Source organism: Alexandromys fortis, unplaced genomic scaffold (genome assembly GCF_014885135.2).
Source record: "Alexandromys fortis isolate MF-2015 unplaced genomic scaffold, M_Fortis_MF-2015_v1.1 scaffold_82, whole genome shotgun sequence".
NCBI lineage: Eukaryota > Metazoa > Chordata > Mammalia > Rodentia > Cricetidae > Alexandromys > Alexandromys fortis.
Window position 1 is genome coordinate 8,041,739 of NW_026067963.1, and position 25,394 is coordinate 8,067,132.

Genomic DNA, 25,394 nt, shown 5'->3' on the forward strand with positions numbered 1-25,394 from the left:
TGAAGTCTAGTCTATTGATAGGTTGGGCTAGATCCTGTAAATTTGGGTGAGTAAGTACCCTAGTCAAAAATTTCTTGCCTAACACAGTTATCTTGAGAGGTATCTCTTATGTTTTCTTCTGGACGTTTCAGTGTTTCTGGTCTTAGATAAAGAGCTTTGATCCATTTTGAGATGATTTTTGTAGCAGGTGGAAGATAAGAATCTAAGTATTCTAGTAGATTCTCATCAGCCCTCTAAGCCTCTCTTCCCAACCCTGCTTTACTCCCTGTCTGAGGTCTACTCTATTAAAGCACAAATGGCATTTAAACCATCATTCCAGGGTTTTTAATCCAGAGTAAATGAAAGCGAGGAAAAACAATTCCCTTTCTTGTACTGCAATTCACTTTTTTTTTTTTTTTAAATTAGAGAATCAGACTTCAAGAAGATGCTTATTAGAAGTTTGCCCAGCCTCACACTGGCTTCCCCATTTAGACACATCTTTGAGTCCTCAGATTTTTTTTTTTTAGCGGAGGGGGTATTTTGTTTGTTTGTTTAATTTTTCAAGACAGGGTTTCTCTGTGTAACAGCCCTGGCTGTCTTGGAACTAGCTCTTGTAGACCAAGCTAGCCTCCAACTCATAAAGCTAGCCTTGAACTCACAACCCGCCCAACGGGTTGTTTTTGTTTTTCAAGACAGGATTTCTCTGTATAACAGCCCTAGCAGTCCTGGAACTAGCTCTTGTAGACCAGGCTGGCCTCGAACTCAGAGGTACACCTGTCTCTGCCTCCCTAGTGTTGGGATTAAACAGGTGCACCACCACCGGTTCACCCTCGTCGCCGAGAAACCACAGTTCGCCCCGCCTAACAACCGTTGCTATGGGCGGACACTTCGAGCCAGCGCGGTGTGTTAAGAACCCCCGCGGCGGCGACCCAAGTCTCAGCTCTCGCGACGTTTCCTCTTCCGGGAGTCGCTGGGGGACGTTCTCCGCGAACGGTGTGGCGATGTGTGGGGACTGTGTGAAGAAGGAGTACCCCAATCGGGTGAGCAAGCGGGCGCGGAGAGCCTCCCCGGCCCGGTCTTCGGCCGACATTCCTAGACAGGCCAGGCTCCCTCTGCAGTCCCGGTGACCTTGGTCTCTGGGCAGCTGGTCCCCTCCCTGGTGCCTGACGTCAGCGGTCCTTCCGGTTCTCCGGTGTTTCTGGGGACAACCGGGAAACCTCACCATTACCTACCCGACCCGGGTGGACAGCAGCCCCTCAGCCCCTCACGGCCATCCCTGCTTCATCCTCCGGCTCGATTTGATGGAGTTCTTTTATCTAATCCTTGCTTTGGATGAACCTCGGAGGTCATGTTAGAACCCACTTTTTTGAGACAGGTCTCGTGTAGCCCAGGCTGGCTTCAAACTCACTATGTAGCCGAGGATGGTCTTTAACGTCTGTTCCTCCTGCTTCCATGTCTTGAACGCTGGCATCACAGGCGTGCGCCACTGCGTCCAATTTATATAATACTAGGACTAGAACCGGGGTTTGGTGCCTGCTAGGTTAGCGTCCCACCAGCTGAAGTGCATACACCCCAGCCTCTTGTTCTAACCCACCTGTGCGCGCGCGCGCGTGTGTATGTGTGTGTAATTTAAAAAAAAAAAATTTTTTTTTTTTTTACGTACCAGTCCCAGTTCCCTCTTCCTCCTTTCCTCCCATTCCCTCCATACCCCTCCACCACCTGCTTCTCAGAGAGTGTAAAGCTTCCCCTGGGAAAGTCAACTAAGTCTCCTTGGAGCAGGACTGAAACACAGCTCCCCACTCCCAGCCCGCCCCTACCTCCGCCGGGCTGAGCAAGGTATCTCTCCATAGAGAATGGGCTCCACAAAGTCAGTTCTTGCATTAGGGTTAGATCCTGGTCCCACTGCCGGTGGCTCCACATACTGCCAAGCCACACCATTGTCACCTGCTTTGGGGGGGGGGTGTTCAGTCTTATTTGTCAGTCCAGTATGAGTAAGTTCCCACTAACTCGGGCCAGCTTTCCCCATCATGGTCTTGACCCCTTGGCTCATGTTATCTATCGCTCTTCCCTCTCTCCGATTGCAGTCATTTCTATAATTCGTTACTAACCCACGTTTGAAGATGGTGGAACAGCTCCCAGAGAGGAGCCACCACTTACCCAAGTATGAGAGCCAAGACTAGACTGAGAAATCCCCTCCTAGCCTCCTGTCTTTTCCTTTCTCCTTCCCTTCTCTGTACTGAGGAGGAACCCAGAGCCGGTACCTGCCAGGCAAGCACTCTACGCCCAGCCTTTAAGTCTTTGCTTCTCTCAGGCTTGACTTTCCCCATTCTTTTAGGGAATACTCACTGCACCTTGCATATATAGGCAGATTGTTTGACTAGGCTGTAAAGCAGTGGTTCTCAACTTCTGGGTTTTGACCCCTGGGTTCAAACAACCCTTTCCAGGGGTTGCCTAAGACCATGGGAAAACACAGATGTTTACATTGTGATTCATAACAGTAGCAAAATTACAGTTATGAAGTAGCAACAAAGTAGTTTTATGAGTGGAAGTCATCACAAGAGGAGGAACTGTGTTAAAGGGTGGCAGCATTGGGAAGGGTGAGAAGACCTCCTGCTGTAAAAGAATGCCTCACAGGGCACTTTAAGAACTTAGAGTTTGGGGGAATGTGATTGACACGTGGTGATTTGAACTTAGTGGAAGGAAAGGCTGGTAGGGAATAGGTTTGCAATGTTTTACAGCCAAAGAAGGTGGCTTTCGGGTGATTATTAAGTTAGAGGAGAAAGAACCCAGGGAAAATAACAAGATGAAGGATTTCTTGGTTTGGTTGAGAAGTAAAGCATATTCATAGTTCTTTCTCTTAATTTTTTGTGAGGTGTTGGTGGTGCATGCCCAGAACTTGAGAGCCAGAGGCAGGCAGATCACAGAGTTCAAAACCAGCCTGCTCTACAAAGTGACTTCCAGGACAACCAGGCTATACAGAGAAACCCTGTTTTGAAAAACAAAAACAAAACAGTCTCTCTCATATATACATATATATATATATGATATTCATATATATGCATATATATTCTCTCATATATATATGAGAGAGATATGTAAGTCTTATATATATAGTGATATATAAGTCTTGAGGTTGTTATATGATGTGAATGTTCATGTTGTACAACCATTTATTTGGTTTACAAAAAATTAGTATTATCAAATTTAAATGTACACTGAAAAGACACCGAAATGCTTATTCTAGAAAGGTGCATATGCATATCTGGCAATGTGTTTAAGAATGTTTGTAAGGACATTATTTGAAATAAAGACCAGAGCAGAACTCGTGTCCCTAAAAAGGAATATAAGAGTAGAATCATGAAAGTGAGTTAACTCTGTGTGGCTCTCAGGTGAGAATGGCTTTGCCCTCCAAGGGGCATTTGGAAGTATCCAGAGACTTTTGTTTGTTTGTTTGTTTGTTTTTCAAGAAGGATTTCTCTGAGTAGTCCTGACTACCCTGGAACTTGCCCTGTGGAAGGTTGGCCTTGAACTCACAGAGGTCGCCAGTCTTTGTCTCCCAAGTGCAGGGAGTGAAGGTGTGCCCCACCGTCACCCGGCTAGAGACGTTTTGATCGTCACAATGAAGGAACTATTGGCCATCTCGTAGGTACAGACCAACTGTCCTGCTGCCATCGACGCACAGGACAGCTGTGCCCTAGTGTCAGTCGTGCTGACCTAGCACTAGAGTTAGATACAGCGGTCTGACTTTAGTCTGGCTGTATTGATAAAGAACACATGAAGTGCAATTTTAAATCAAGCCAACTAAAGTATAGTAAGAATTTCCTGGTTGCTAAAACCAGGTTGGAAAGCAAGAAGTTACTGTAAAGTCATTGTATTGATGGCTGCTGAACATTATGCTCAAGAGTGGTCGTATAAGGGACTGGAGATTGCTCAGTGGTTGGTGCTGTTGAGAAGGACTAGGATTTAGTTTTCCGCGCCCACATGGCAGCTAGCAACTGTCTGTAACTCCAGTTCCAGTTACTCTTCTGGCTTCCATGAGTACCTGGCAGGCATTCACATATGTAAAATAAAGACAATTTTTTTAAACAAAAAGAACAAGGGAGAAGTTTCTGGAATGTAAGAAGTGTTTTTGACTTGACTGGTGGTTCTGCAGTTTGTAATTGTTATTCTGTATGTTTCTGATTTTACTATTTTTCTATATTGTGTTTTAGTTTATGCTTTAATATCTAGAAAGGTTTTTTATGAGTCTTAATGAACATTGCACATTGGGAACTGTGAGGGCAAGTTCCCTGTGGAGCTTGTTAACAGAGCTGATTAGGGGCTAGAGAAATGGCTCAGAAGTCAAGAGCGGTTAATGCTGCAGCAGAGACTCCAAGTTCAGTTCCCACCACTCAAGTTAGCTGCTCACAGCAGCCTGGAACTCTGGTTCCTGGAGGGGGGGTGGTCCAATACCCTCCTCTGGCCTTCTCAGGCACCTGCATTCATTATACACACCCCCCACCACACACACACACAGACAAGGACATATTAGTCTTTTAAAAAGAGAGATTAGCCGGGCGATGGTGGCTCATGCTTTAATCCCAGCACTCTGGAGGCAGAGGCTGGAAGATCTCTTGTGAATTCGAGGCCAGCCTGGTATACAAGAGCTTGTTCCAAGACAGGCCCCAAAGCTACAGAGAAACCCTGTCTCGAAAAACCAAACACACACACACACACACACACACACACACACACACACAGATCATTGGTTTATTTCCCCCCCCCCCTTCCCCAGTAGCAAGATAACTTTATTCAGAGTGAAGTGATAGTACAGATTAAAAAGGAGATGCACTGGGCTGGCAAGATGGCTTAGTGGGTCAAGGTACTTGTTTGCCAAGCCTGACGACCCAAGTTCCATCCTCAGGTTTGTGCCCCCAGATAGATACAGAGATGTAATGACAGAGACTGTCAGAGTTGAGCAGAGCACAGCGGAGCTCTGGGCCGCCTAGAAAGTGCCATTCTGAAGCATTCTTTTGCTTGTATTCTGCTTTAAATAATTAAAGGGCTGTCATGAGAAAGAATTAAATGTGTCTTTGACATTTGAGAAGACATATTTAGAAATAGCTAGTGGGTAGACAGAAGAGTTTCCCATGTAGCTTTAGATACGGGATGGAGAGCTCTAAAGGAACTCAGGACAGCGTTGTCCAGCCGAAGCTCAGTGGCCATTTAGAATCCCTACTTAATTCCCATTCTTAGAAGGAAATTCTTTTTCCAGAATCAGGATTCTTCCAATTAACTGGGGTTCTTTTAAGTCAGGCATATATTTTCAAAGATTTATTTTTATTATTTTTAGTTACATGTATATGTGTGGGTATGCACCATGGCATATTTTAAAGAATAAGAATAGAAGATAAGAATAGAAGCTGTGCGGTGGTGTCTCGTGTCTTTAATTCCAACACTTGGAAGATAGAGGTGGGTGGATCTTTGAGATTGAGGCCAGCTTGGTCTACAGAGTGAGTTCCAGGACAGCCAGGGCTACACAGAGAAACCCTACCTGTCCCAGAGTTTGTGTTTGGAGGAAGTCAGAAAAGAACCAATGGAGAAATGTTGCTTCCTGCCTTTCTTCCTATGGGTTGCTCAGCTTGTTTTCTAACACAGTCCAGAACCTACCACCTTGCCCAGGGGTGGCACTGCCCATGGTGTGCTGGCCTGTCGCACAAATTCTAATTGGTCTTAATAACAAAAACTTGGAGTCAAACTGTCAGGGTGAAGGCTGAAGGGATCAGAGAAACAGAGCGGTCAGCCACCACAGAGTTTTTACCTCTACCATGCTCAGACCAAAGGGACAATTTTGTCCCTACAAAGCCTCAGACTGCCCCGAGCTCCTCTCTCCACCCAGCCATTTCACTCCTGTCTCTACTTTCCTAGTGCTGGGACTAAAGATGTGTGATACCAAGTGCTGGGATCACCTTTGTGTGAGCTCTGTTTCTCTTTTAGACAAGATTCAATCTAGTGTAGCCCAGGGTGGCCTTGAACTCACAGACCCCTGTCTGCCTCTGTCTCTGGGATTAAAGGTGTGTGCACCACTGCCTGGCCTCTATGGCTAACTAGCTCTGCACTCTGATCTTCAGGCAAACTTTGTTTGTTAGATCACAAATAAAATATCACCACACTGGCCCTCCCACATTGGCCATTTATCAAGAAATGCCCCACAGGACAGGCCAACGGGTCAATCAAATAGAGGCAGGTCCTCAGTTGAGATTCTTTCCAGATCTGTTTGTGTCAAGTTGACAAAAAAAAAAAAAAAACAAAAAAACAGCTCATTGACCTTTACAATGTGTAGGTTCACTAGTTCTTCATAGCTGAAAGTCTACAATTCTAAAATTTGTTTTTTTTTTCTTCAAAGTATTTTAAGTAAGTCTATATAGTCATATGTTTTTTTTTTAATTTATTTAATGTGTATTGAAGTTTTGCCAGTATGAGGGTGTTGAATCCCCTGGAACTGGAGTTACAGACAGTTGTGAGCTGTAATGTAGATGCTGGAAATTGAACCCAGGTCCTCTGCAAGAGCAGCCATCTCTCCAACCCTACGTAGTCATATCTTAATTCCTCCTCCAATACTAATCTCTTCTTTAATACACAGAGATAAGAGAATAATTGTGGTGTGGGAACCAGGAAGACTCATTTAAGGTGGCTCTTCTAAACTAACACATTTGGCTCACCCTTGAGTCATCCCTGGAGCTCTCTGTGGCATCAGATACACAGATGCTCTGGAGAAATGTTGTGAATGATTTTTGTATCACATTAACTATTAAAAATGCCCAACCAGGCAGGAGAGAGCGACTCAATAGCTAAAGAGTTTGCTGTTCAAGCCTGTTGACCCAAGTTCGATACCCAGAACCAGTGTAAGGGTGGAGGACTCTGTGGAGTGCTCCTCTGACTTCTGCACACGTAGCTGGGCCCATGCACAGCACTCACCACAATAATAAAATATATCCTTAAAAACCAGAAATAATCAGTATTGCTTAGAACTGTATTAGATTATCTGTAAATAGCATTCATAGGTGTTAACAGAATCTTAGCAGAGATGTGTCTCCGAGACAGGAATCTGTTTAGTTGTTTTTGCTAACGCAGAAGCCTCTGCTCCTTGACCACCATTGTGTCGGTCTGGTCCACTGGAGCACCTAACCTTCTCTGCCTCAGTACCACATACTCTTAAAGATTGAAGTCATAGCTGGGATACTTGCCGCTATTCTGTGGTGTTAATAAAGGCTTGAGTGGAAGCTGTTTTCAGTGTGTACAGTTATCTTTAGCATTGACTCATTGCTTCTATTTTGATTGACTTAATTCTAGGTTTTTTTTTTTTTTTCAAGACATAGTTTCTCTATGTAGCCTTGGCTGTCCTGAAACTCACTCTGTAGACCAGGGTGGCCTCAAACTCACAGAGACCTCTGTCTCTCAAGTGCTGGGATCTTAATTCTAGTTTTATGGCTGGTCCTTTAAAAGTACTTCTAAAATATTCTAATTTCTTTTTTATATTGAATGTTTTTCCTTGTTATTTCTAACTATTTGGACTTAGTTCTCTTTTATGCTTGTTTGCTCTGTAGTACAGGGATTGCACCTAAGCTGGTTACTTAAAAATGTACTTCAAGCAGGGTGGTGGTAGGCCACTCCTTTAATCCCAGCACTTGAGAAGCAGAGGCAGGCAGATCTCTGAGTTTGAAGCCAGCCTGGTCTACATAGTGAGTTCCAGGACAGGCTATAAAACTACACAGAGAAATCCTGTCTAAAACAAACAGAAATGTACTTCAAGCAGGTATCTTCTGACTGTGTCTTTTGCCTGTTGAGATTTTGAGCCTATTAATCAGTTTTATCAAAGTTTTCAAAGTGTAAGAAAATTCCTATCTAATACTTTAGGGGAGCACCTGTCTGGAGAATGGATCATTCTTGCTGAACTTCACAGGCTGTGCGGTGTGCAATAAGCTGGATTTTATGCTGATCACTAACAGATCCCTGAAAGAAGAAGATGGAGAAGAAATAGTTACCTATGATCGTAAGTTGAGTTTGTTTTGAAATGCAAAGCCATTGGCAGGTATCAGCTTTCAGAAGCTGGTGTGCCACACAGGTGTTCCAAGGGCACGGCCAGTATCATGTTGCAGGGTATAGTTACTGAGAGGAAAATCCAGTTAGGACCTCCTCCTTTACCCAGCATCTCCACACTAAAGAACTGCAGATAACTCCAGGGTGAGATTCAAGTCTTGCTTGCTCTGTAGCTCAGGCTAACCTAAACTTGTGATCTTCCTGTCCCTGCCTCTTCAGCAGTGAGATTATAGACATGTGCCACCACACCCAGCCAGTGGTAAAGACTTTATATCACCTTAAATGGGATACACGCAGAAAGTTTATTGTTTGTTTTTGTCTGCCTTTAAAATCTGTGTCTCCTTTAGGGTGTATTTTGTGGAGGGAACAGAGCATAGTAGGTAAGAGCCGTGGTTTGGGGCCACATTCTTGTGTTAGGAATTCTGGCTCCAAACCTCCTATGTCTGTAGTTGTCTGTTTACTTAATCACAGTGTGTCTTTGTTTCCTGACAAAGGGAACATAATATTATGTCTCATTGAATTTGAGATTATATGAATAGCTAAAAAGGAAAAAGTGTTTCAAGATACCTGGCATACAGTAACCACAGTTTGTTGTTAAATTATTTTTAGTAGGCTATTTTGTTTCCATCCAATGTTACCATCACTTTAATGTCCACCTGGTTTTATTGATGCCTGGGAGTAGCTGCCCGCTTACTCTCTTTCCTGAGAATAACAGCATTTGTGTAGCCAAATGGGTCCACTCTTTAAAAAACACAATGTTAAGCTTGCTAGCACAGGCCTTTGATCCCAGCTACTTGGTGACAAGCGCCTTTACTCAGTCTTGCCAGCTTGGTCCCAGCTACTCAGGAGGTCAAGGCCTGCCTGGGCTGCAAATTGAGTTCAAAGCCAACCTGGGCAATTTAGTGAGAACTTAACCCAAAAAGTGACAAGAACCTGGAGGTGGTGACACACACCTTTAACCCCAGTACTCAGGAGGCAGGCAGATGTCGGTCGGTGAGTTCGAGGCCAGTACAGAACAAGCTCCACAACAGCGAGGGCTTACAGAGAAACCCCGTCTCAAACAAAGCAAAACAGAAAAAGTGACAAGAAGACTGGGAACGTAGGTCAGTGGTAGAGTGCCTGTTCTACGTTCAGTTCATAGTACCCCAAAAGTAAATGGATAAATAAATGACATCTAAGTATCTGTGTATTGATTTCTGTAGGCAACTTTCAGAGGGAGTTAATGTGTATACACTGAGCCTTTGAGTTCAGGTCCTAATTAGGTAATGTTGTGATAGAATCTGGATTTCCTAAGGTCAGCACTCTGATGGGTTGCCTGCTGTGTTAAATGTGACAGAGTTAAGACTCCTTTTAAGCATTATGTGCTAAGACTAGAAATTTCATTTTTTTAAGAAACTTATCCAGACTTCATTATGTGTCTTTGTTTTGACAGATCTGTGTAAGAATTGTCATCATGTAGTAGCCAGACATGAGTATACATTCAGTATCATGGATGAATTTCAGGTAATGTATATGCGGGTATTATTGACATGGGACAAAGACTAAAAGTACCCTCTAGCACCTACACACAGTTTTTGTAATGAAGTACTAGCAATTATTAGTGGAAACCACCCCTGACTTTACTTGTGTAAGCTGGGAAACCTTAATCATCTCCACAGGAATCACAAATCAAAATGTGTGCTTTATAAGTGATATTTCAGTCCTGTCATTTTATTTAATTAGCTTACTATGTATGGGTTCTTTCTTTTTTAAAGTTTCATCTATTTGTTATGTGTACAGTGCTCTGCATACCAGAAGAGGACACCAGATCTCATCCTAGATGGTTGTGAGCCACCATGTGGTTGCTGGGAATTGAACTCAGAACCTCTGGAAGAGCAGCCAGTGCTCTTAACCTCTGAGCCATCTCTCCAGCCCCCTATGGGTTCTTTCTTAAAAATAAGATTTAAAATATTTATTGTGTATGTGTGTTTGTCTGTGTGTGCGTGCATGTGCATGTGTGCATACCTTGTGAATTCTTGGTGCCCCCAAAGATCAGAAGAGGATTCTAGACTCCCTGGAACTGGAGTAACAGATGCTTGTGAGCCACCTTGTGGGTGGTGGGAACCGAACCTGGGTCTTTTGCAGGAGCATCAGTGTTCTTCTCTGCCAAGCCATCTCTAGTCTGCCAGTATGGGTTTGTATGAGATTACGACAGTGGTGCCTTTTCTGCAGTACTGTGGGAATTGCACAGTTGGCTTAATTTAAGTGCTGGCTGCTGGGTGGTAGTGGCAGTAGCAGCGCATGCCTTTACTCCCAGCACTCAGGAGGCAGAGGCAAGCGGATCTCTGAGTTCTGCAGAGTGAGTTCCAGGCATTGTCCTGTCCACTTGGTGGGTATGAAAATCTGATAAGGAGGTTATGCCCAAGTTGGCATGTGGATTTGAGCAACTGTTTGTTCTCAAGTATACTAAGCCTTTTTTAAATATATAATTTGTTAAGCTAACTTGAAAGATAGCGCTATCAAGGATGGAGGAGCAAAGCAGAATCACTAGAGAAAAAGAGTTTGTTTAGTTCCCTGCAGTCAGAACGTTGAAGAGCTCTAGTCTCTAGCATAGGCCCATGGTTGGTGAAGGTCTAATGGTCAGGACAAACATCCCAATATCAGCGGGACCTAGCTCTGGACAAACCAGGTCCCAGGGCTCTTCCTTGCGGTTCTTGTTTTCAATATTTTTTAAAGATTTATTTATTTATTATGTATACAGTGTTCTGTCTGCATGTGTGCCTACAGACCAAAAGAGGGCACCAGATCTCATTATAAATGGTTGTGAGCCACCATGTGGTTGCTGGGAATTGAACTCAGGACCTCTGGAAGAATAGTCAGTGCTCTTAACCTCTGAGCCATCTCTCCAGCCCTTGTTTTCAATTTTTAAACTGGCTTTGTGTGAACTGTGTATTTATCCACAAGATAAGAGTATCAGGTTAGACTCCAAACAGCCAAGAGAATTTTTTTAAGTCATTCAAATCTAGATAATATTTATTTAGGAAAATAAAATGTAATCAGCTATAGCAAAACCATAAAATAGCATAATACCTTCTACTCATATTTTTAAATTTTTACTTATTTTTAATTTTTTTTTGAGATTTGTTTTTACTTTTATGTGTGTTAGTGTTTTGCCTTCATGTATGTCTATGTACTGTGTCTATGTACCATGTGCATGCAGTGCCCACAGAGGCCAGAAGAAGCTGTCGTATCCCCCTGGAACTGGAGTTACAGTTGTGAGTTGCCACATGGGTGCTGGGAATTGGAGCCAGGTCCTCTGGAAGAGCAGCCATTACTTTAATAACTGTGCCATCTCTCCATCCCCTAAATTTTGCTTATTTTTATTATGTATATGAGTGTTTTTCCTGCATGTGTGTACCACATCTGTGCCTGGTACCCATGACGGCCAGAAGAGAGGATGAAATCTCCTGGAACTGAAGTAACACATAGCTATGAACTGGTGTGTGAGGGGTTGGAAACTGAACCCAGGTCTCCTGCAAGAGCAGCAGGAATAGCAAGTGCCTTTAACTGCCTAGCCTTCTCTAGTCCCTCATTCATATTTTTAAATGGAAAGAAAAACAAACATACGCAATCACATATGTCAGGGTCTGATCTGAGATACTTTGGTTAATCTAAACATCTTGACTATAACTCTCCCCACCCCCACCCCAGACTTGATTTCTCTGTGTATCAACTGGAACTCGCTCAGTAGACCAGGCTGGCCTCAAACTCACAGATAGATCCATCTGCCTCTCTGCCTCCCAAGTGCTGGGATTAAAGATGTGCACCGCCACTGCCCGATGACCATAAAACTCTTTTTAACAACCAAAATTTATGCCTTAAAATATTTATATGATATATGTAACTTACAGCAAAACCAAAATCTCAGGGACCAAAGAAGAGTGAGCATTTCATAAGCTTAGAAACCCCTAGCTTTGTCTTTGTGAGAGGAAGCAGGTGTTTACAACTCTCTTAAGTGCACATGAAGTCTTTGAGTGGATATTGAGATTGCCCGGTTAGTCCTGAGAGAGCTGTTGTAAAGCACTTCCGTGAGACCAAAGTCCAGCTCATTTTCCTTTATGACTGAGTATAACCACCTTCAAACAGCCTCCAAAATTACTCTGTGTAGAAGCAAGAAAAGGAAAAGGGAGATGGCTTGTAGTCATAACGCCTAATTAATTTCCAGTTCTCTTGCAAACAGAATCTCTTGCGCTGGGCTCTACCTCCAGTCCTAATTATCAACATCTGTTCTTGCTCAACCCACATCCTATGGTTTTTTAAAATGATTCTTTTATACTGCCTGTTGGCCTTTGGCAGCCATCATTGCTGTAACACATGTCCAGGCTCCTTACCCCAAGACTGTAGCTGGCCCAGCTTCTCTCACTCATTTCCATACTACCCCATGTAAAATAGTGTTCCACATTGGAGGAGGATTCTCCTTCCTTCTCGTGAATGCTACTCTACCCTATATCCTGCGGGATCACATGGTACTGTCCCCAGCATCTTTGCTGGGTAGGAAATTTTATGTTAAGGCTATCCAGATGCCCTCTTTGGCCTCTGTGAGCACTGCCCTTACATATATTAATCTGCAACACACACAAATGCACATAATTTTTAAAAAAGTATTTAATAATGGTGGCTCATGCCTTTAATTCCAGCACTCAGGAGGCAGAGACAGGTGGATTTCTGTGAGTTTAAGGCTAGCCTGGTCTACAGAGTGAATTCCAGGACAACTAGGTCTACACAGAGAAACCCTGTCTCAAAAACCAAAACAAATCAAAAAGTTTAAAAATTTCATTAAACATGCTTAGCTCTTCTTACTTTGTTAAAAATAATTTAAACTTACTTGTTTCACTCAGCTGCTTCTGTGATCCATTCTGGAAGCAGCTCTTTACTTGCTTTTGTCTTTTTTTTTTTCTTGAATAGTTTTGTTTTTCCTATTTTGGAAGTGTCTCATTGTGTAGCACTGGAGAGTCTCCTGCCTTACCCCCCCCCACCCAGGTCTGAGATTAGGGACCTGTGCTACCGTGCTCAGTTTTGAATATCTCTAACAACTCTCCTATTTCCGTGTTCCTCTGACTCCCTGTAAAGTGGCCTTCATCTTCATGTGATTAAAGCTCCTGTCCTGCAGGTCTTCTGCAGCCCTCTTACTCCAGTGCTGTTGGTGTGTGTAACTCTCTCACTGTCTTTTCCTGATCTGGGTTTGTTAACCTTCGGCTCCTTAAGTGTTTCTTTTCTTGCGGTCTGCTTGACTGTTTTTTCTGTGTCTTAAAATAGATTTTAACTGCTTCTTTGCTTCTTTCTCTCATGCTGGTTCCTGTTTTCTAATGGCCACACGGGGCGAGATGGACAGGGACGTACGGAGTACATCAGGAGTATATTCCACGTGACTGAGATCTTTGAGATCTGACAAAAGCCCTCAAATGGATGGCGTGTTCACCTTGGGGGATATTGGGGGCGGTGGCTAGAGGTGGGAGACAGCCTTTGTTCCTCAGTGGGCTAGAAAGATGTAGCAGGTTAGAGAACAAGGGCCTCTGAGTGAGCACTTGGGAGAGTCCGTCTGCTCCACCCTTCCCCCAGATGGCTACTCCTACCCTCTGGGCCTCCCTAAGAATGCCTGGGGCCTGTAAATCCCTCCCCCGCGTCCCCACTTGGCCAGGTTTGTAAAAGATGTCCAGATCTCACAGGGCCCTGTGTCCCTAGCATCTTAGCTTACTTTCCCACAGAAGCACTATAGTAGGTGGTTAGATCCCACAGCCTTTGTACAACACAAACTTAAAAGACTCGTGCAAAGTTTTCCTGGGAATCTAACTGCCACATATGTAACATACTCCCATGGGGAGCTACTTTGGAATTCCAAATCACTGACTTATAATGAAATTCACATTCCTGGCTGCCCATAAATCAGAGGTTACAAATATGGCCAGCTTCACTGATTTAATAATCTTACCAGGTTAGATCAGGCATTGTTTCAATTTTTTTCCAAGTCAAGAGCGTTAATTTTGTAAAGGTCGGGGTGTATTCTTTCCTTTGTTCGTGACTGACACTGCACACAGCACATTGCAGAGCATGGACGCATTCACTGGAGTCTTGACAGGTTAGGTTAGTGGGAAATCCAGCTCTTGCTCTTTCTATCTCTCTTTCAATTGAACAATTTTATTTTGTTGCTGTTTAGTGCTTTTTTTGTTTGTTTGTTTTGGGCCATACTGGGCAATTAAACCTTAGTCCTCATGCTTGCAAGGAAAGCACTCCACCAGCTGAGCCAAAACTCAGCCCTTTGTCTCTACCTGTACCGCCCCCATGTGTCTGTCTGTGTTGAGACAAGGGCTTGCAGTGTAGCTCAGGCTGACCTCAGCCTTGTGACCCTCCTGCCTCAGTTTCCCAAGTGTGGGATTAGAAGTGCTCTCCATCACACTTCGTCTTCCCAATAGTGATAGTGAGCGATTGTCTTCCAATAGTGATGTCTGGTGGGTTCAAGCAGTAGATGTGTTGACAACAATAGATACCTTGTAGAGGGTAGATTTTTATTGAATTTTATGCTCATGAGTAGTATCTATTCTCTAAGCGTTAGCATGTATGTATTTCTACTGGGTCTGTAGAGGAGACTTTACCACGAGTGCAGCGAGGTAACTCAATGGAAGGGTGCCTGTCTACTATGCTCAAAGCTCTGGACCTAACTTCCAGCACTGAAAATCAATCAGTTGGCCAGTTTATTAATCTAAGAACAGTCTTCAAGAGCAGCTGTCTGCTGGACTTGCCAGTTGAAATGGAAAGGCACTTGTGTCTTTTTTTTTTTAAAAAAAAAAAAAGATTTATTTATTTATTATGTATACAACATTCCTTCCATGTATGCTCGCATGCCAGAAGAGGGCACCAGATCTCTTTATAGATGGTTGTGAGCCACCATGTGGTTGCTGAGAATTGAACTCAAAACCTTTGGAGAGCAGTCAGTGCTCTTAACCTCTGAGTCATCTCTCCAGCCCCGGCACTTGTCTTCTTTGAGGACTTTGTGCCTTGTCATTGTTTAGCTCTGCAGTCCTTTCTAGTGACTGTCCAGACTGAGAGACACTGTTTGACTGATCACTTCCAGACAGCAACATCTGGTGTGGAGGCACTAGTAGATTCAACATGGATACTTGTTTTCCTAAACAAAACAAAAATATTTTAAATAAAAAGTTTAAAGACATACATCTGTGGCAGCTGTAAGAATGGGACTTTGCCTTACAGAATTTTGCTTAAAATAAAATCCCTTCTGTCACCAGTCTAGACATTTATTAAGCATAAGACACATGAAACTTAATAAAAACTTAGATACTAAATAGACGAAATCTTGAGCAATTAACTGTTTAAATATGAGTTGTGACATGCTAGGGAACTTAATATATTTTTTTGTATTTTCCAGGGCTAATAAAGGTAGCTTTTTCAGCTTGAGAATTTTTTCTCCCTCCCCCACCCCTATTGTTTAAATATCTTAATATCCTAAGAATAAGAATTTGTCCTTTGAAATACACACCCAATCTGGTTCATTGTTTATGTATTCATGTTTTTTAGAAGTTCATTTTAGCTAGTCAGTAATGGTGCCACCTTTAATGCTAGCACTTGGGAGGCAGAGACAGGTGGATTTCTGTGAGTTTGAAGCCAACCTAGTCTACAGAGTGAGTTCCAGGGCAGCCAAGGCTACACAGAAAAACCCTGTCACGAAAACAAAACAAACAAAAAAAGAGGTTTATTTATTCAATTACTGTTTATGTGTGTGTGTGATATGCATATTTGCCATGAAACATATACAGGGTCAGAGGACAAAACTTGGGAGTTTATTCTTCCACTGTTTAGGTTCCTGGGATGAAGGTCACCAAGCTCAGATCACCAAGATGGAACAGCAAATGCCCTTTACCTACTGAGCCACCTCACTGCTCACTGGCCCTTATTCATTCATTCATTCTTTCTTTCTTTTCTTCTCCTCTCTCTTTCTCCTCCCCCCCCCCTTCTTTCTTTTTGAGGCAAGGTTTCATGGAGTCCAGGCCGGCTTTGAACTCCTGATCCTCCTGCCTCCACCTTCTGAGTGCTGGGGTATAGCTGTGTGCTACCATGCCCAGTTTGTGCAGTGCTGAAGACTGAAACCAGGGCTTTGTGCATAGCAGACAAGTTCTTTACCGGTTGCGCTGCATGCAGCCTCAGCCCAGGTATCTTCATTAGTTTAAATAGAAGCACTAAGCAAAGTATGTATGATTTCTTAGTGCGAGAAATTGCCATGTACTTTCAAATGCCGTTCTTACGTACATGATAAATAAGAGTTTACACAAACAAAAGGTTCCAGGAGTGTGCAGAATGAACGTAAGGCACTGCTAGTGGGTGTTGAAGAACTAATCTGATGTGCGGCAGGATCACCAGTGACAACTTGCAGGAAAGCTTTTCTGGGCAGTCGTTTATAGAGCATCTTTCTCCCTGTCCCTTGAGGTAATTTTGTACTTTGTCTTGTTCTAGGAGTACACCATGCTGTGTCTGTTGTGTGGCAAAGCTGAAGACACCATCAGTATTCTCCCTGATGACCCCCGACAAATGACTCTGTTGTTCTAAGCTTCCTGTGGTTCTGTTGTAGCTATGTTGACTTGGTTTACAATATAGCAGGCCTGATGGTTTGTCTAATAATGAAAATTCTTTCTTTTTTTTTCTGCTTAGACTTACCTCCTTAGAAGAAAAAGTAATTTGGGGAATTGTTGTTTCCTAGAGTTGAGCTCCTCTGCTAATCCTCTGTACATGCCAGAGTGAAATGTCTGTGCTCGTGGTTATTTGGCTAGAAAACCACTAGAGTCTGTGCACATTCTGCACTCAGATCTTGGTTTCCTGTCAGAGGAATCCAGAAATCCTTGCAAAAGTAAGTGATGGAGTGGGCAGGAATTCTACATCATGAACTTAGTGTTTTGTGCCACCAACCTCTCCCCAACAACAACCAACCAACCAACCAACTAAATAAAACAAAACAAATAAGCAAAAAACACAGAAGTCAAAACCACAGTGGTTAAGGGATGGTCAGACAAGAATTACCAGTGAACACAACAGTAATAATTTTAAAATAAGTGAATTGATATTGAATTATAGCCCAGAGTGTATACTAAATACCCATGCTGATAACAATGATTGGGTGGGTGGATGGATAAATAAATAAGGGAGGGAAAGAAAAGGGAAGGAAGGGGCGTGGATTTCTGATGGTTCTACATTGTCAGTGTGGGCTGTGTGCATAGTGGCTTCCTTCCAAAGAGTAGCATGGGCCCAGCAGTGATCGCACACACCTTTAATCCCAGCACTTGGGAGGCGGAGGCAGGCAGGTCTCTGTGAGTTTGAGGCCAGCCTGGTCAACAGAGCTAGTTCCAGGACAGTTAGGGCTGTTACACAGAGAAACCCTGTCTCAACACCCACCCCGCCCCCCAAAAAAAGTATCATGGAAAGAGGGAAAGGAAAGACTTTAAGGAAGAGAACCCTAACAAACACTGGCTCAGCTAGGCGATCAAGGTTAATATCGACATCAGTAAGCCTTGATGTCGGGTACCCTTGATATGATACAGTATGAAGAGCTCTGTGGTCTTTTTCCCAGAGAGCCATAATCTATGTAACCATAAGAACAACACACAAGTTCAGTTCTGCAGACTGATTGTATCTTTCAAAAGTACCAAGGTCTTCAAAAACAAGTAAAATCTGAAAAACTAGGAGGCTAAGGAGGCATGGTACTTGATTGTATTGTAATGGAAGCCTATCCTAGAGGAAGGATGCATGTGAGAAACCAGGGACTCGGAGTAAAGGATGTAATGTAAGTGTATGGGACTGTTTCATTTACTCCAAAGGGATCATAGAATGTCTTGTGTGCATAACTGAAAGAGCACTTGGTGGTCATAACACTGGCTTTTAGGCCACATTGTCCTTTGGAAGTAGATAGCCCTTAAACAGAGCAGTGCTCTGGACTTCAGTATCCTGTTTCTGTAAAACTGGGCTAACAGAATGTGATACTGTGCTCTTTTTACAGCATTGCTAAGAGACCCAAATGAATTAATGAATGTAAAATCCTCCATAGAGAATAGGCTCCAAAAAGCCAGTTCATGCACTGATATTAAATCCTGATCCCACTGCCAGTGGCCCCACAAACTGCCCAAGCCTCACAACTGTCACCCACATTCAGATGGCCTAGTTCTATGCAGGTTCCCCAGCTGTCTGGAGTCAGTGAGCTTCCATTAGCTCAAGTCAGCTGTCTCTGTGGGTTTCCCCATCTTGGTCTTGACCCCTTCGCTCTATTATCACTCCTCCCTCTCATTGATTGGACTCCAGGAGCTCTGCCCAGTGCTTAGCTGTGGATCTCGGCATCTGCTTCCTTCAGTTCCTGGATGAAGGTTCTATGATGACAATTAAGGCAGTCATCAATTTGATTACAAGGGAAGGCCAGTTCAGGCACCCTCTCCATTATTGCTTAAAGTCTTAGCTGGGGTCAACCTTGTAGATTCCTGGGAATTTTCCTATTGCCAGGTTTCTTGCGAACCCCATAATGGCTCCTTCTATCAAGATATCTCTTCCTTTGTTCTCCCTGTCCTTCCCATTCCATGAAAAAGTGGGAAGTAGCCTTGAAAGCATTGGCACAGGAAGCCACTTCTTAAATAGAACACCAGTAGCACAGACACTGAGAGCAACAATTAATAAACAGAGAAGTTTCTCTTAGGCAAAGGACATGGTAAATAAGACAAAATGGCAACCTACAGAATGGGAAAAGATCTTCTAACATCTGACAGAGGACTGATATCCAAAATATACAAAGAACTCAAGAAATTAGACATCAAAATACCAAATAATACAATTAAAAATGGGATACAAATCTAAACAGAATTCTCAACAGAGGAAGCTCAAATAGCCAAAAGACACTTAAGAAGGAGTTCAACATCCTTAGCCATCAGGGAAATGCAAAATCAAAACAACTCTGAGATACCATCTTACACCTGTCAGAATGGCTCTGATCAAAAACGCTAATGACCACTTATGCTAGAGGATGTGGAGTAAGGGGAACAATCCTTCATTGCTGGTGGGAGTGCAAACTTGTACAGCCACTCTGGAAATCAATATGGCTGTTTCTCAGAAAATTCTGGATCCATCTACCTCAAGACCCAACTACCATTCTTGGGCATATACCCAAAGGATGCAGACTCATACCACAAGGACATTTGCTCAACTATCTATGTTCGTAGTAGCATTATTGGTAATAGCCAGATCCTAGAAACAACCTAGATGCCCCTCAACTGAAGAATGGATAAAGGAAATGTGGTATATTTGCACAGTGGAGAACTAAGCAGTAAAAAAACAATGACATCTTGAAATTTTCAGGCAAATGGATGAAACTAGAAAAAAACATCCTGAGTTAGGTAACCCAGACCCAGAAAGATGAACATGGTATGCACTCACTCATAAGTGAATATTAAACATAAAACAAAGGACAACCAACCTATAGTCCATGACCCCAGAGAATCTAGATAACAAGGAGGACCCTAAGAGAGACATACATGGATTCCCCTAAAAAGGGGAAATAGACAAGATCTGAGTAAATTGGGAACATGGCGGTGGGGGGGGGGCGGTTGAAGGGAAGGGGAAGGAAACACTTATTTACACTGCCATGAGATTGGTGCCCTTGTAAGTCGAGGTTCAGAGTCAGGCAGCTCAGAATCACTTGGCTCCCACTGTGACCTCCTCCCAGCAGGGTGTCGGTGAGCAGGAGATACAAAACTTTGCAGGTCAGGAAGAGGTCAGCTCGGTATCAGTGACAGCCCTCTACAGAACCTAGACAAGGATACTCAGAATGTTAAGTCAGCTGCTCCAGAAGGTCAGTTGGTTTATTCCTGGAGAATGCTTTTCCATTTTGCTACAAATCTATATCTAACCTGCTGAGGAAACCATTTCGGGAAATGAATCCAAAGGCAGAGAACTGCTTCATTTCTGTAAATAGCAGCAGTGAGCCATCACAGCCTCTGAGTGGTCCCTCGTGGAGTGTGCTGATACTTCCGGCTTAGTCATTTGAAGATGAAGAGTATGATACCATATGCACCCAAGACACCTTATCTATCACAGTATTGCACTATTATCCACCTGTTTGGGAGATAGCTTAGAAAATTTCAAAACACAAGATCCTGTCTACTTATTTCACTGTTATGCAGCCAGCCTGTCATCTTCTAGGGGGGTCTAACAGAATAAAGATGCCTTAAACCCAGTTCTGCTGGTTTCTTATTTTTTCTGTTCAAATAAAGGGAAGCCAAACGAATTCATTAGTCTTCCCTATTGAAAGGAAGTCACTGTGGGTCAGCTGTCCTGGCTTCTTTATCTTTTTCACCTTACGACAATCAATCAGGAATCTACCTGACTGGCTTTGTATTTTTATGTGTTTTGTTGTTACTGTATTTTTTATGTTTTTAATTACTTTTTGAAAATTTCAGATACCATATCGACATTCTTTCCCCTCCCCCAGCTCCTCCCAGATTCCCCCATCACCTCCCTGCCCACCCAACTTCCTATTTTTTTCTTAAAAAAAAAAAAAATCAAGCCAGGCAGTGGTGGTGCACGCCTTTAATTCCAGCACTCGGGAGGCAGAGGCAGGCGGATCTCTGTGAGTTCGAGACCAGCCTGGTCTACAAGAGCTAGTTCCAGGACAGGCTCCAAAGCCACAGAGAAAACCTGTCTCAAAAAAAAAAAAAAACAAAACAAAAAAAACAAAAAAGGGCTGGAGAGATGGCTCAGTGGTTAAGGGCATTGCCTGCTCTTCCAGAGGTCCTGAGTTCAATTCCCAGCAACCACATGGTGGCTCACAACCATCTGTAAAGAGGTCCGGCGCCCTCTTCTGGCCTTCAGGCATACACACAGACAGAATATTGTATACATAATAAATAAATAAATATTTTTAAAAAAAGTACAAAATAACCATGGTGTCTGATTGTAGTGGCCGACTACCGGTCATGGGGCCTGCCCTGGAATGTGGTTGATAGGCCAGTGACACTCGCTGAAGACAAGTGATTTCCCCCCTCCTAGCTGCTCTCCATTGCAGACAGCTTCTCAGCTGGGGTAGGACTTTGTGCCCACTTCCTCTCCTCTGTGCTGGAAGTACGTCTGACTTGAGCTGTGTGGTTTGTTTGTGTGTTTTGGGACAGGATCTTACTATGTAGCCTTGACCGGCCGGGACTTACTATATAATTCTGCTTGCTTCACAGTCGCAGGTGTTGTCCAGCCTTGGCCTCCGTCCTAGTGCTGATATTAAAGGTGTGCACTACCCTGCCTGGCAGCTTTTTATTTTTAAATATTTATGTTTCTGTGTGTGTATATTTGCCTTATGTATGTGGGTGCCCAAGGTCAGAATAACAAGGCAGATCCCATGGAGCCAGAGTTACAGCCATTTGTGGCCTGCCTAACAGATGTGGGTACTGGAAACCAAGCTGGAGTTCTCCGGAAGAGCGGCAAGTGCTCTTTCTTGGGCAATTTATATAATTAAACCAGGCGGTGGTGGCACAAGTCTTTAATCCCAGTACCTAGGAGGCAGAGGCAGGCAGATCACTGTGAGTTCAAGGCCACCTGGTCTACAGAGTGAGTTCCAGGACAGCCAGGAGTACACACAGAAAAACCCTACCTTGAGAAACAAACAAAAAAATTATGCAATTAAAAGAAATTAATTAAGCCTGGCAGTGGTGGCACATACTTTTAATCCCAGCGCTCAGGTGGCAGAGACAGGCGGATATCTGAGAGTTCAAGGCCAACCTGGTCTACAAAGCAAGTTCCAGGACAGCCAGAACTATTTCACAGAGAAACCCTGTCTCAAAACAAACAAAAAATTAAAATATAATTACATTATTTTATCTCTTTGACACCTCATATTTGCCCCTTTCTTTGCTCTCAAATTCATGCCTTTTTCCTTTGTTGTTATATATACATATATATGTATATTATCATATTTCTAAATATAGTAATGCAACCTGCTCAGTCTGTATGTTACTTGTACAATTTCAGGATTGACCACTTGGTACTGAGTAAACAATGGGACTTTCTGGGGAAGATGGTTTCTCCCACTCAGCATTTCTTAGTTGCCTGTAGTTCTTAGTCCATGGTTGAGGCCTCTCTTCCTTCTGTATTAGCGTTTCTATTGGTGGCATCCTTGCTCTGGTCTAGTTTAGGCAGCCATGTTGATAACAGTTCATGAGTCTATCTTTGCTGACATTTCTGGGAGATGCAATATTAACAAACTTCCTGTTCCTCTAGCTTTTACATTCCCCCCCCCCCCCGAGAATCTCACCCTGTTTGGCCAAAAACTCACTGTGCTGAAAGCTTCAACTTTCAACTCTGCTACTTACTAGCCCTTTATCCTTGGTAGATGTCTTACTCGGTGTTTTAGTCAGGGCTCTCTCGAGGAAGAGAACTTAGAGAGTCTATGTATATGTGTACTATAGATAGATAGATAGATAGATAGATAGATAGATAGATAGATAGATAGATAGGGGATTTATCTGAGTGACTTACAGGCTGTATGTGGTCCAGCTGTTCTAGCAATAGCTGTCTACCAACAAAGGGCTAAAATTCCAGTAATTGTTCAGTCCAGGAGGCTGGATGTCTCAGCTAGTCTTTAGAATATGCCAGAATCCCCAAATAGTAGGTTCTAATGTCAGTGAAGGAGTGGGTTTGCTAGCAAGGACTTTATATAGGCTACCAGCAAAAGGTATGTCTCAGATTAAAGGTGAATCCTCTCACCTCAAAGATCTGAATTGGAAATGTGTCTTCCCATCTCAAATGATTTAATTAAGAAATAAAGATCCCTCACAGATGTGCCAAGCCATTTGGGTTTTAGTTAATTCCAGATGTAGTCAAGTTGGCAACCAAAAATAGCCATCACAAGTCCATCCTTGTTAATTTGACACACAATCAGATCTCACGTCATGCTTAACTTCCAAATACAGAGAAAAGGGGATTTATTAGAATTACTTACAGGTTGTGGTGCAGCTAATCTATCCAGCCACCCTTTCTGTAGAGAGAGAGAATTCCTTATGGCATCCCCGTGAATAATGAATATATAAAGTATCCTACAGTATGTGAACGTAGGCAGCTCCAGTTACTGGCATCTTGGATTATAGTGGTCAATGGTGTTTATCAGAAGGTCTAATATTCAGGAAGGTGGGTGATTCCATTAAATCTTTGTATTACTTGCTGATGACCATAAGCTGCCCCTTCTGAGGGCAAAGCAGGGACAAATGCGATGACGGATGAAGGAAATCAGCCCTTACTTTCATTTAACAATAACGTCATAGAAGGTCATCTTGCCTCTCTGTTCCCTTCTGAGGAAAACTAGTCAGATCCTGCCTGAAGCAAACAGCATTGCCCCTGCCTAAGTGAAGAGCCCACTTTCTACCATTTTTGCCCCTTCTGACCCTCTGTAAAATTATTTATACTGAAATTCTAATTCTTCTGGAATCCCGTAGTTACTCATATAGCTTGAGCAATCTGGAAAAGATGCAGCACACTGTGCTGGCATTACACCCGGAATTGCCAGTGGCATAATGCCAACCCCTAGGCTAGCGAGACACCCAGGATAGCTGTCTGCTAACAAATACAGAGGCAGACACCATCACGGTGATGAAAAAAATCCATAGTAGCGCCCTGCACAAATGCTGCCTTATCCCATTTCGTCAGGGAAAGAGTCTGCCTCGGTCATGACTACTCTAAAATTAGCATGGTCCTTCTGCAGAAGAATTTACACCCCAGCTGCTGGCTTGAAGGTGAGCCATCCAAAGGGCTGAATTTTCAAGAGTGAAAGTGAGGGCAGCCTTAGTTGGACAGGAGGTCTCTCAGAAGGATGCCTGGGAATTCCCACTGTAACACTCAGGTTACTCTTTTGGCATGAAACACGGCCAATGGCATTTGAGCTGAAGGTCAGACAGATGTCATTTACCGCAGTCCCACGCGTGCTTCTCAGCGATCGAGGGGAGCAGATTAAAGGGGAAAGCGGTAGCACTGGCCTTCTTTAGCAGGGTGCCTGAGAACTGTTCCTGAAGAGGGCCTCAAGACAGAGACAGTCCATCTAGCTGAAGGAAAAATGTAACAGGAACACATCTTCTCCAGAGCATGGCAGACCCTGGCTCCGGTGGTGGTGGTGGTGGTGGTGGTTCTTTCTGAATGTGCTTGCACTGGGTGAGGAACCTGGGCACCCTGACAAAGCCATTTGGCATGCCTGTCCTCACGGGGAGCGCCAATCACGTGGGCAGATTATAAACTCAGTCTCTACAGCAGTGGTTCTCAACTGCTGATGCTGCGGCCCTTTAATACAGTTCCTCATGGTGTGGTGACCCCAACCGTAAAATTATTTTCATTGCCACTTCATAATTGTTATAAGTCTTAATGTAAATGTCTGATATGTGACCCCTGTGAAAGGGTCATTCAAACCCAGGGTCATGATCCACAGGTTGAGAACCACTGCTCTAAAGGGTATGGTGTGTGTGTCCCCATGCTCATGGAGGATGTAAATGTAACCATGCCTCTGTCTCTTTGGTCCCTGCTGTCATGGAAGAAGACAACAACCCAATCATTCCTTCCTGCCTAACCCAGTCACTCATCCATTCGTTTGCCTTGTGCCTGGATTTGTGAGTGTCTGAGCTTGAGAAGAACTAAGGTGGAACGTGAACTTCTGTGTCTCTAAGCCTGACTATCTGATTTCAGTCCCTGGAACCCACCTGGTGGAGGGAGACTGCAGGCTGTCCTCTGACCTCCACATGCCACAGCACGTATGTAGACTTATACACACATAAAATGTAACGTTAGAAATTGCACATTTAGCAAGTAACCAAGAAGAGGCCTTTTGTGTTCCTGGCCCCTGCACTTCCACCCCTGCTGTCGGCAGATGCTGTCAGATAATGTTTAACTTTTCCAGGCCCACAATGATGAGGTGTCTTCCTGGCTCTAGGCTAACAGCCAGGGTACTCAACCCAAGGGGCTGCTATCTTTCTCTTCTCTTTATGCCGCTTTATTACTTCCTCTTCTTGCTTGGTTCTGTAAGAGCCATGAAATGATAAATTCACGTTTACTGAAACCCCAACTGTCACTGCACATCTAGTCCTGACTGTAGCTTGGGGTACCCCCTTGATCAGAGCCGCACTCTACCAAACCATAGTGTGGTTCCAGCCCCTCCATGGCACCCACAGTTCTTACCCCCTTCTACCTCTCTTAAGAAAGAAGACACAGGTGGCTCAGTAAGTGAAACAAAGCCCAATGACCCGAGTTCCTTCCCTGGAACCAAGTTGCCCCCTGACCTGTACACATGTGCACAC

At 43.6% G+C, this 25,394-nt stretch overlaps 1 protein-coding gene across 1 annotated transcript; it reads left to right on the forward strand.

Annotated features, from left to right (window-relative positions):
• Positions 1–866: 866 nt before the first annotated feature.
• On the forward strand, positions 867–16,744 carry Churc1 (churchill domain containing 1). The gene is made up of 4 exons (XM_050153562.1): positions 867–1,019; positions 7,876–8,011; positions 9,491–9,561; positions 16,561–16,744. The coding sequence occupies exons 1-4, from the start codon at positions 981–983 to the stop codon at positions 16,651–16,653; spliced, it is 339 nt and encodes a 112-aa protein (XP_050009519.1). The 5' UTR covers positions 867–980; the 3' UTR covers positions 16,654–16,744.
• Positions 16,745–25,394: the final 8,650 nt, after the last annotated feature.

Bases quoted from the DNA above. Each gene is read 5' to 3' on its own strand.
- Churc1 (XM_050153562.1), top strand. From the start codon at position 981: ATGTGTGGGGACTGTGTGAAGAAGGAGTACCCCAATCGG. The intron at 1,020-7,875 runs GTGAGCAAGCGG...CTAATACTTTAG, and splicing joins AGAAGGAGTACCCCAATCGG to GGGAGCACCTGTCTGGAGAA. The intron at 9,562-16,560 runs GTAATGTATATG...GTCTTGTTCTAG, and splicing joins GTATCATGGATGAATTTCAG to GAGTACACCATGCTGTGTCT.